Raw genomic sequence first — 12,333 nt, 5'->3', positions numbered from 1 at the left:
CCAAGGCCAAAAAAAGCCCCCAGACTCTCTGTCTCAACAATAGGCAAGGCTTCTTTTCTTTTTTTTCTTCTCTATTTTGGCCACACCATGGCATGCATGATCTTAATCCCCCAACCATGGATCAAAACCATGCCCTGTGCAATGGAAGTGCAACGTCTTAACTGCTGGACCACCAAGGAAGTCCCAAGGCCTCATTTCTTATGTCCATCTGCTGGTTCCTACTGACTGAAAGATCCTATTTCAGGTTCTGAGACATTCTGTGAAACAACCTGAGGGATTTAAGGCAAGTTAAGGGCAGTCCAGTGTTAATAAATCAACTTATTAGTGGTTGGGGATCTTAAAGCACCATTTTTAATACGTAGTTTTATAAGTCACTAGAGTCTCACAAATTCCAGCCTTCTTAATTTACTTTCTGTAGCTTTCATCACATTTTCACCTGGGGACTAAGTGACTTAGGATAGAGCTGTGGCATAACAGAATACCACTGAACTGAAACATCAAAGCTGCGTTGCAGTTCTAGTTCTCTCACTTAAAAACTGCCTGTTCTTGAGCAGTTCTTGAACTGCTCTGAGACTCAATTTTATCATATAAAGCCAGAACACCACTATATATCTGATATGGGTATTGTGAGGGTTAACTGTGTACTGTGTTCAAAATGAAGTACTAAGCAAATACTAGATATTATTTGTCATTGTACTGTATTTCTCAAAATACTCCTTTTTGCAAAGAAACACAAACCAGAACTAGTTCCTATATAAGTGTTTCTTAAGTATACAAATTAGCCAACCCTATGGATTTAACTAATCATAAAGGAAAGCAACCCTGAATATTCACTGGAAGGACTGATGCTAAAGCTGAAGCTCCAATACTTTGGCCACCTGATGCAAAGAGCCGACTCATTGGAAAAGACCCTCATGCTGGGAAAGACTGAAGGCAGAAGAAGAGGGTAACAGAGGATGAGATGGTTAGATAGCATCACTGACTCAACGGACATGAATCTGAGAAAACTCCAGGAGATAGTGAAGGACAGGGAAGCCTGGGGTGCTGCAGTTCATGGGGTCGCAAAGAGTCGGACGCTACTTAGTGACTGAACAACAGCAGCATGGATTTAACTAAGGCCGGTCTTCCTTGCAGCCTAGCATGTTCTGAATCAGGTTCTTGTTATATTTTAGAGGATATCACAGGTAGAACTTAGAAGAAAGAAATTGTGACAGAAGATAATAACTAAAATTGATACACTCTGAAGATATTTAAGTATTCCTGAGCCAAGATTCTCATGAAGAACACTGGATAGGCAGTTTTTAATAGTTTTGAGAACATTTTTGATCAGTTACAAAAGTTACTATTTTAAAGCTTCATAGATTTATTGCTGTTTCTAAGCCTAAAGTATATCTCTTTGTGTTATTACCCACAGATTCTGCTTCCAGAAATTACTAAATTTTCTGTAAAAAGAGGCTTGGAGTCAGCATACTGTCTCTATAATCACTTCACTCAATGGAACCCTAAATCTCCTACATCTATTAAACTACCATGGGTTTTCCCATTCTCTTCCTTCTATTCTGCCATTCAATCAAGTAAACCGAGAGTCAGAACTGACCTTGGAAATCATGCTTAATGATACGATCAACTCTGTAATGTCACCATCATCTTTGCAATGACTTTGTGGCCTGTTGAAATGCAAATATCTCAGGGAAAGTTAATACATTAAACTTTTATCAGCATTTCTGTATGTCAGAAAAAAGGAGGTTTGGGGATTCGTTAGGCTTACTTATACAATTTAAAAAAACAAGTTTTGATAAGGCAAAGGGAATGAGCAGAAGGTAGCAGTGGGATTGAGGGGGAGGGGTGTGCACAGACACACATACACCCACATAGCACATTACCCTTGCTTTGCAAACCCAGTAAGAAATGCTTTGCACTGCAAATGACCACAGAACCAGCAGGAATCGAGGTTATCTTGCTAAAGCACAGAAGGAAGATACCCAGCAGAAGAGTCCAGCTCCTGGTTCTGAACTAAAGTAAACAATAAATATTACAGTCACTTAAATGATCAAAATGTATTTAAATAACACCCCCAAAAGGTCTACAACATGCAAACTAAAAAATGTAGACTCCAATCCTGATAAAATCAGTTAATTGCGAGTGCTTTCTTTCCACATACTTCTCTCTAACAAAATATGGCAAATTTATGTCTCAGCAAAGAATGGCTTTAAGTGCCTTGGGAAAAAGCTCTAAAAAACAAAACATATGTCTTTTAAACATTTACTATCTTATTAATATTTATAATCTTATCCCTATTTTGAAAAATTAATAATATCAGTATTTCCCTTGGTTGTATAACAATGCTAACCTGGTGATTTTTGTTTTTTTAATTTGTTAAGTTAAAACAAATGCTTTTAAAGGGGCACTTGCAATAAGAGATAAATCAGATGTGGTAATGGCTTCTTTTGTAAAAGCCATGTGTAAACAGCACATAAAGATGACAGGTCAAGCAGCAGTAGCCCATTCTTCAGCCAAAAAAGGAAGCAAATGAAGAAAGGAGAACAAAAATCACCCAAAAGAAAAACACCCCTTGGCCCCTCCACCCCCAAAAGCTTCATAAATAATAGTTTTGATACACTTTTGGTGGAAAACTCAGACCAACTGGCAGTTTAGAAAAGGATATTAGGACCACAAACACTCAAGATGGGGATAAACTAACAACAGAGTGACCAAGCAGCTAGCAAAAGATGATTTTAGAATTCTATCTTTCCTCTCTAGTATGTTTTTTTTTTTTTTTTGGCCACACCATACAGTGAACAGGGATGGAACCCAGACTCCTGACAGTGAAGTGCGAGTTGTAACCACTGGATTGCCAGGGATTTCCCCTCTAGGGTGTCATTCCTAATCATACAACATGTTTATCTTCATCCCAAATTTTCTCTCTTGTCTATATCCTCTCCTACTTTTTTTTCTTTCTTTTTTTTTTTTTAAATAAAGCTGGTGTGCTACTGGTGGTCCTTGGCTAGAAATTCATCCTTGGGGGTGCTCGCTAGCTTCTCCACAAAATTTGAGTCATTTTCATGGTCCAATGCTATTCTCTGGCATATAAAAACTACATCTGGATAAAGGAGCTTATTTAGGAAGACATTGGCCTTTATTAAATTACAGTTGGTAGAACTGCCTATTGCAGGAAAATCACTCTAATGCAGCCTCTCATGAATGCCAGCAAATGGAATTTGCCAATGACAATTATCCTTCAAAAATAGTTTTTATCATTTCCTAAATAGTGCTGTTATTAGATTATCCCCAGAATAGGTGAATGCAAAAGCAAATTGCTGTAAAATATCAGTGCCTGATGCAAAATTTTAACTATTACATAATAGAAAATTTTGCTTTAACACTGCACTCACCAGCAAGGACTCCACAGATCAAATGAGGGCTCTCAAACCTGAATAGAGCTATAGAAATCAAAGTGATTGAGCATATATTAAAGGTTATACTAAACACGTCTAGGAGACCAGAAGCCTTTGGTCAGCCAATTTTATTTCATTATACTAAGAAGGGTTGAGTTGAAGAGATGGAGAGCAAGAAGCTATAATCAGCACAGAAACTCTGATCACTTAGTATGGAACACAAACATATTTAGCAGGATTTCTCAGAAGTCCCAATTCCAAAAATGATTAAAGCCATAATAAGGACTTAAGAAAAACATGATACCCCGATCTGATATCTAGAAAATAGCATCTTGGTTCCACAGAACTACATACAACAGAAAACAAGAATCAGATATTAATTAGCTGTGTCTTCTTTTCCTGAAAAATCCTATAATAATGAAAATGGCTTTCCATGTTAACACTTTCAATCAATTCCTAAAAGGAATGTAGAGAAACACTATAAAATTTTATATTACTCAGACATGGCCACAAGGTACATACTTTGTGCTAGTAAATATGCCACTTCAAAATGTGTAGTGTTGGTTTTAAGTAACCACCTGGGTAATATAATAGAACCTAGGACCATGAGAGGAAGATAAGAGGTAAGGTTTGCCCATGGTGAAATAAGGGATGGATTGAGCAGTGAGCCTTCTGTTAACTATAAAAGCAAGCTCTCTGCACACCCACATGTCCATACCTGTCCATCCGCTGCAGTAAAAAGAGAGAAAAGGAAAAAAATCTCTTTTTCCTGCAATATATCTTCATTCCTCAATATGATCAGAGCAGTATTAATAACTACTAATTTGTAGAGTGCTTCTTAAAAAAAGACAAAATTCAGCATATTAAAAATGCTTCTAACAGATGTGATAATTACATGTGTTGTAGTGACTGATTATGTGGGTTAGAAAAAAGTTATTTTTAAAACTTGGTATAAATAAGTCAAATAGTTCCAAAGCAGATTTAAAACAATATTCTCAGAACTGAATGCATGTCAATAAATTATCTCTGTTTTAGGACTGAGTGTAAGACAATTACTGGGCCACAGAAAATAATGAAAATATGGGGAAAACAAGAGAATTGTTCTAGAAAGACTGGCTGACAGTATCTCTTGCTGATCTGCTGAAGCAGAGGTTCCTCCTCATCCTGCTTTTGGGTAGTGGGTCTATATATGTGCAGTATCGCTGACTCCTGTTTCTTTAATGATTAGTATCAACCAGAATCAGACTTGCAATAAGATTTATTCATGATAAATTTACATAATAACAGAGCAAATAACGTGAAAAAACATCAAAGAAAATATCCCCAAAGGAGAAGTATATCTTGCTCAACTGCTAATGTATAAACAATTTATTCCACTGAGTATCATAGCTGAAGGATCCTGGACCAGGGGACTGAACGGAACAAAGTTTTAGGAATGTATTACAGAGCACCTCTCAAAGCTAGTCACAGATATGAAGAAATCCTTTACAACACAACCATGTTGACTAGGGCACAAAGATGCCTCCAAAAGGATATAACTTTATTTTGACTTACTGGTAAATACTGCCCAAGTAGGCCCTGAATTAGGGAATTCCTCTCAGAGAAATCTCTTTATTTTGAAAGGGGAACCTTTCAAATAACCCAACCTTAAATTTATACATTTTTGGTGTACTAAAAGTTCAGAGTGAAAATCATGTCATTTTCTTACCATGTTCATCTTTAAAACCTGGCTAAAGAGAAGGTGAATTTGGGAACCTTAAAAATCCAACAGAACAGAGGGGTTAACTGAATTTGTCACTGAATATGTTAAGAGCATAGTTAACAGAGAACAGTCTAGAAACTGACAGAGGTGGGGTGCTGCGCTAGTGATGATATTTTAGCTTACAGTTCACGTGTATCCTGGTGGCCAGATAAATAGGAATGAGTGCCTCGTCTTTTGTTTTCCATTTCTAATCATAAACAAGACCAAAAATACTTCAACGCTGAATGAAGATGCTAAGGTAGTGACTACAGCTCTTTGAAACAATACAAAGGCAGAAAGTCTAACTAATCAGTTTTGTTTTCTAGACATCAGCAGACTACAGCCTGCAGCCAAAGCCAGCCCCTTCCTTGCTTCTGTACGGCTATGAGCCAAGAATGGTTTTACATTTTTAAATGGCTAGGAAAAACACAGAAAAAATATTTAGTGACACATACAAGTGATAAGAAATTCAGACTTCAGTGTCCACAAATAAAGTTTGATTGGAACACATTCATGTTTCTTGGTTTATTATTGTCAATGCTGTTTTTACTCTACAATGGCAACGTTGAGTGGTTTTGACAGAGACGCTATGGCCTGCAAAGCCTAAAATGTTATCTGGTTCTTTACAGAAAAGTCTGTGATTCCCTGGCCTATCTGATACACAAAAACTCTTGACAGCTCAAGAGTTTGATACATTTGGTGTTTTTATATCATGTAAAACACAAGACAAACGTACCAAACTGCTCTTGTATTTTAGATAAACAAAATGTCAAATAACAGGTACTCTTAACGATATCACACTCCGGGATGAATTTACACACATAAACAAGTACCCTGGACTCAATAATATTGACAGTCTGTAGTGAAAATAGTTGATTATTACTGTGATAAATGGACAAGAGCTTTTAACTGAATCAAATTATAAGACATTAACAAGACAGACTGACAACATCATAGAACTATATGTAGATTCTTTGAATAAACCAAGGACTGTACTCCAGGACTAACAGGTGGGAGAGAGGCTTCTGGGCTGAATAGGGATTGTCTGGGCTACCCGCATGTATTGATTGGGCGTGTGGGGATCACTTGCTACAAATTTGTGCCCCGGTACAAGAGATTCTAAGTGAAAAGTTGGACTTTATCCGTTACCGTAGAACTATTTAATTCAATTTGGCAAATATTAATTATTGGTTATGTATCTGAGATACAGAGGTATCTTGGCAAAGAAATAAAACAAAACAAGGTTTCACACCTCTGAGAACCTCATGGCTTTGAGGAGACAGACAAAACTAAGAGAGATTAATATTTCAAAATTTTAGTATCACTTTATCTGGTGGGGCTCTACATCATCATCAGAATGTTACACAAAAAGTAAGTTTCCGTAACTGTATCATATTAAAGTGGAATAAATCAAAGCACATGGGAGTATCAGAGGATGCAAAGGTTAGCCAGGCTGTCAGAGAAGGCAAGCAAACTTTGAATGAACACTCTGGGGATATGCTTCATGAGGGTATACTAATAACAGCAATACAATCTTGTCAACAGGTTCTGGGCTACAAAAAGCTTCCAAAGCTACAAAACTATCCCACCCCAGCCCCAACTTCTTCATCTAAAAAACAAATAAACACCCCCTTGTGCCTTGTGATCTATGGTGAAGTTGAGATTTCCAGGAACTTCACAATGTTCTTTTAGAGAGGCAGAGTCAATGGGTAGGGACATAAAACTGAATAAACCATTGGGAATTAACCAATGGAGCCAGAAAGAAAAAGAGCTGATAAAACAAGAAAAGCTGGCCGAAAAAAGCAGAAGGATAACATGCTAGGGGGAAAACTGGGACAGACCCGGATATCAGATGGTAAGTTATCTGAGGGCAAGAACTGTGACTAGTTCCAGCAGGACTTATTTTTAACTCTGTGAAGAGCTTATATGTGGGGGATGAAAAATTCTTCAGAATGCCTCCACTTAGGACCCAGACTTTGGAAAGCTACAGGGAAACAGACTGACTGAATACATCAGTGATTAATACCCAAAGATCTGGCATGTTCAAAGACATAATATGTTATATCCTGGGAGATAATTAATCAGAGGCTGGGAGACCCCTTGGTCTCTGAATTTCTACATGATACTGCACAGAAGAATCAAGCCCTGGAAGGGAGAGGAGTTGGACTGGGGACCTGTCCAACCCTAAAATTCTGATAATGCTGCCTCTTTGCTTCCCATCCCTGCAATACATTGCCTAGAGGGCAGTGGTTGAAGAATGGATATCAGTAAACAGTGCTTTGCCTTTAATTCTAATCCCCTGTGTTGAGACAGGATTCTGTACATATGGAAACTCTTCTTTAAAGAGACAGTAGGAGTGAAAATGAGAGATTTAACTGCATCCTTTATTGATTTGGGGGACCTGAAAAGAGAGTTGGGTCTCTATGCCTCTCCACCTCCTTTAATCTTTAAGAGTAAATTTATCCTGTTATTTATCCCAAATGGGATTCTGACTGTGATAAACTGGAGGGCTCCCTTCTAGTATATCAATCACAAAAGATTAGAAAAGCATTCTCAATGCAGATGCTTCCTTGGCAATTTGTCATCTGTATGTTTGGTTAGACTATTATTAAACTTACTTAGCTTTCAGCCTTTATTTCTGATCTGTGGGAGTAAAACCACTCTACTTTCTCTTCTTTTTCTCTTTCAAGTTCTATATGGTAGGAATTTTGTTTACAAAATGAAATACTCCATGAATTTGTAATTGCTGATCATAGCTACCCCTCTTCCTCTTCCAACCTAACTTTATATGGCTTCCTCACTTTAACAACGTCTTAACCACATCCATTCCTAAGGTCCACACCAACCTGTTTCTTTTTGCATCATGTTCTGATGTAGTAAAAAGAATATCCCTAGGAATAAGGGGTAAAAGCAGTAGAAATGAGCCAGACTTATGGACACTCTTCCCTGCACTGTAGAGGAGGCAGATGGAGTCATCCCACAGATAAAGAGATGTCTCTGCTTCTATTACCAAAACTACAAACTGCTCATTTGAGTGCAGTGGGGGGAAAAAGCAGAATTTCCATATGTAATAGAATCAATATAACAATAGTCTCTCTCAGTTTGACAGAGAACGTTGCAAAAAACTTTGGGATTTTATAATTTCTATGAAGAACAGAAGTGAAGGACACTTGGTAGAAAAGTTCTATATAGCTTTACTCTGCTCAATGCTCTTAGCAAGAAAAAAGCAACTTCCTAGTATTTCATACTATTTTTGAATTTTCTGTCTTCCTTTTGTAATTACATGGCCACTGGTAAAGTCTAAATATAAATTTTGATTGGTTATGCCTTCAAAAAAATAACCAAACCTCTGATGCAAAAAAAGTCTTATATCCTTTTCTGTAGGAAATATTACAATAGTGACTAAGGAATATAGGAAAAAGTGAATTGTCTTACATCTACAGGAATTTAAGTAATGTTTAATAGGAAGTACAGTAATAATTAATAGGAAGAAATGTACTAGGATCTAAGATGATAACAAAATCTAGTCCACAGATAATCCCTAGTCTCATGTTAGTCAACAGAGTCAGTATCTTCTCCCTTCAAAACTTTTGCTAAAGATACAAAGAAGTATTGGAACTGACCCATGAAAACTGAAGCTCCTTCATAATCCATACATTAGCATAAGAAGATGGCTAAAAGCCAGGTCCAAAACATAGATGCTGGATTTATTTTCAAGTATGGTCCACTCTAAGTATACCATGGAGGTAAGATGAATTGCCTAAGAGTAAGAGGAATTCTTAACTTTAGTAGTTTTAAATGTTTGCTCAACTATCAGTAAGGAGTAGATGGAAATAAATACAGCTATCTAATTGTTTACTTTTATTTTTAAAAAAATCCAAGAAGCAAATGTGTCTTTGCTTTTTTTTAAAAAAAAATTCTTGTCCCCAAAAGATCAAGCATTTCACGCCCACCAGAGCTTCTGGTTCCTGGAACATTCTCAAGAGGTAGGTTTGTCTCTACGTTATTAGGTGGAACTCTGGGCACCAAGGAGTTAAGTCAGCTTCTCAGAGTCACCCTAGGAATAAACTAGTAGCAAAACCAAGGCAAAAACCCAAGACTTTTTAATTAGTCCCCACTGTTTTTTTACTCATCAACCTGCTGTTAAGAAGGTAGAAGGAAAAAAAAAAAAAGAAGATTGAATCAAGCCAAAACCAACACACAGTTATTTGGATCTGTTTCTGGTATTAAGAATGAAATGAGGTATGAGAGGAAAACCAAGACTATTTACAGCTTTATGTTATACATATGGACAGCAGTGTAAAATATTTTCCCTAAGATAACTGTGACAGGCATATCTTTTGAGACTGCACTGGCCAGCTTATTAGTCAAAGGATTGGCCCTTCTCGTCTCAACCATTCTTACTCTATTAACAGAAGAAAAGGCCTCTCCTTTGACCATCTGAGAACTCCTGCTGCACTTCAGAAAACCGAAAAGTATTGCTGGCTTACACTAGAATTTTAATGGACTTGAAATCAACTCCAATACAAAGGGAAACACAACTCAAGGTGATGCTTACAATAATAATGAGTAAAAAGCTATGTACAAGGATGAAAACCGGAAATATAATCTGAAACAGTTATAAAAGTATCAATAAAATCCTAATAGTATTTCCTTGTTTCTTGAAAAAAATTTAAAAGAATCTAACCGATAACTATAGTTTTGTTATTTCATAAGGAAAGTTCCCATATGTCTATTTCAGATAAAGGGGAGTATTACCACGATCACTTTCTGTCTTACAGAACAGCTCTGCAATATCTCAAGTTGATTTGAGGTCTCTCCTTCCTTATTATGAGTATAAATAAATATGCTTAATTACAAAATATTTCTTATAAACAGACATAGCCTATGACATGAAAGATATACACTTATACCAGATTTTAAATTTTAACGTGCTTCTCACTTCTTTCCCATCTTTTTTGGAGAGCCTATAATAACCTAGTCACAGTTTTCAGTAAATGCCAGAGTATTATTTCTACACGTCTCCAGAAAAAAATAGAATAACAGTGGTGGGTATTAAAGGACAAGAGTCTTGGCTCTACTGTTCTCTTTTTTTTTTTTTTTTTAACTCTAAGAAGCTACCACCTTAAAAAGTCTTGTTTAGAAGTTTCATCAGCTGGAAAGTATTGAGAAGTAAAGTGCAATAATCTCAGTTTGACAACTCTATGAACTCAGATTTCAAAACAAAATATTTGAGACAACATTAACCAAATCATCCACATTGGTACATTCAAGTGCCATAAAAAGCAGGCTACATGCAAGATTTCATTAATACTGAGGGGAGAAAAACAGGTTAGACATCTGAGTTGGGTTGTGAAGAGAGAGCACACGCATATTTACTTCAGGGAAGCCTTAAAAATCAACATGCAAACAGAAGACACGTACTTGTCACAACAGAGCCTTAGCTCACAAGACCATGGATTAAAGACAATTAATTTCAACGCACATGTAAGAATAAACAGGTCTGAAATCTATCAGAAAAATGAAATAGATCAATATATACTTTAACCTTATCATAATGGCTAAATATTGCTTTTAGCAGTATAATTACTTAATTCAATAAAGAAGTAACACAGTATTCTAATTCAGAGAAGGGTATGTGTATGTCCAGATCTTCAAGAAATTTGTTATTCCAGGACTTTTGAAGATGGGCAGAGTAGTCTGGAAAATTCAGCCCTGGCTGGAGGTTAAAGGCACCAGCACCATTTTCCTTACATCATCAACATTACATTTGTGGAAAATGCATTTAACTTTTGCAGACCTCTTCTGTACACTGGGCAGGATAAGAGTTGTTTGTCCCTGTTCACCTCAGAAACATACATAAGAAGGCCACGGAAGTCAAAAGCCCTTTTTTGAAAAAGGCTTTTGTATGTACTGGCTTGATATCTCAAGAAAAGGAGTGGTTATGGATTCATAGATTAAAATGTACCATTTTAAGGCTTTGGAAAGGTTAGCAAGTTGAATTTTTTCTTAAACTACAAAGCCCATGCCACACAAGTAACTATCAAGGATTAGGAAGACATTCCATCACACTTGTCTACAGGATTCCCTGCTTTGTGAGGAGCACTGGAGAGGAGTACAGAGCAATAGTAAACAATAAGAACATGCAGGATAACAGAGTGAATGCTTCTGGGGAAAGTGCCAACCTGCCGCATGCTTAAACCCAATTTGCCTAAACTTGTTAAACTTCCGTGAGGAAAACTGGCTTTGGCAATCCATGGCTACTCCTTTGTACCCCATGATTTATTGTCTACAAAGAGTAACATTGTATTGACAGAACATGACCACAAGCGCTCCCCTGGGATAGGAACTATCAAGATCAGAGGGTAACACACAGGAGGTAACATAGTAAAAGCCAACGACAAAGTTCAATGGTTTTAGTCTTGACATTTCAGACGAGACCCCTGTTTTCCGATCACAGAAAGACCAACCACCAGACAGCCAATGCAAGAACCACGAGAAAAGACATCACGAAAGGAATACGAGGAGATGAAAAAGTACTAGAGGAGAAGTGGCACTTTTTGAGAAACTTGTGATCCTCAGGGATTGGAATAGAAACCTTGGGAAGAGTTTCTTCGTTTTCTTGCTGGGGCAAGGCTCTTTCAGTAGATCTCTCTTGCCTTTTAATTTTCTCTTCGTCCTGCACTAACAGAGCACGTTCCTGTGTCTGCTTTCACGGTAGAAGATCAAGAAAGACAGAGAAAGATGAACAAAATGACAGATGGAAAATGCTCAAAAATGATACTTGGGGATGTGCAAAGGATTTGGGAAGATCTTTTGGACACTGTATTTTACTTTGCTTTGGCAATTATCCTAGCAAAGTTTCTATAACACAGTAGGGTACTCAATAGGTAATTTTCTGAGTGAATGAATGAAGATCAGAAGTCCTCAAAGTTCAAGGAATCACTGGACTTCATTAGTTACAGTATTTATTCCTCTTTTAAGGATATTCACACAAATTTTCGGTCATTTTTCATTGCTTTGGTGCTGCCAATTTTTCTTAGATTAATTGGACAAATTAATAATGAAGCATCCTTCTTGCCATCAGAAAAGTTACTTTTATTACAAATAGAATGGCAGAATATAAAATGTTATCCTCATATCTCTTCATATAGGCTTAAAAAAACTGCAATAGTTCATTCAGTATGGCAATTAACT

At 36.9% G+C, this 12,333-nt stretch overlaps 1 protein-coding gene across 12 annotated transcripts in view; it reads right to left on the bottom strand.

Moving 5' to 3' along the window:
- The window catches only part of EPB41 (erythrocyte membrane protein band 4.1), a 178,563-nt gene that overhangs the window by 23,755 nt on the left and 142,475 nt on the right, over positions 1 to 12,333 (bottom strand). For 2 of the 12 annotated variants that reach the window (XM_043909499.1, XM_043909496.1), the window contains exon 18: positions 2,910 to 11,842. The exons of the other annotated variants lie outside the window; for them this stretch is intronic. In XM_043909499.1, the coding sequence (XP_043765434.1) occupies positions 11,591 to 11,842 (252 nt within the window). In that variant the 3' untranslated portion in view covers positions 2,910 to 11,590. Of the gene's footprint in view, positions 1 to 2,909; positions 11,843 to 12,333 lie in introns of those variants that run through there. 12 annotated transcript variants of the gene reach the window in all.

The sequence above is a fragment of the Cervus elaphus genome, chromosome 8, assembly GCF_910594005.1.
Source record: "Cervus elaphus chromosome 8, mCerEla1.1, whole genome shotgun sequence".
Taxonomy (NCBI): Eukaryota; Metazoa; Chordata; class Mammalia; order Artiodactyla; family Cervidae; genus Cervus; species Cervus elaphus.
This window is presented reverse-complemented; position numbering and strand designations above follow the sequence as displayed.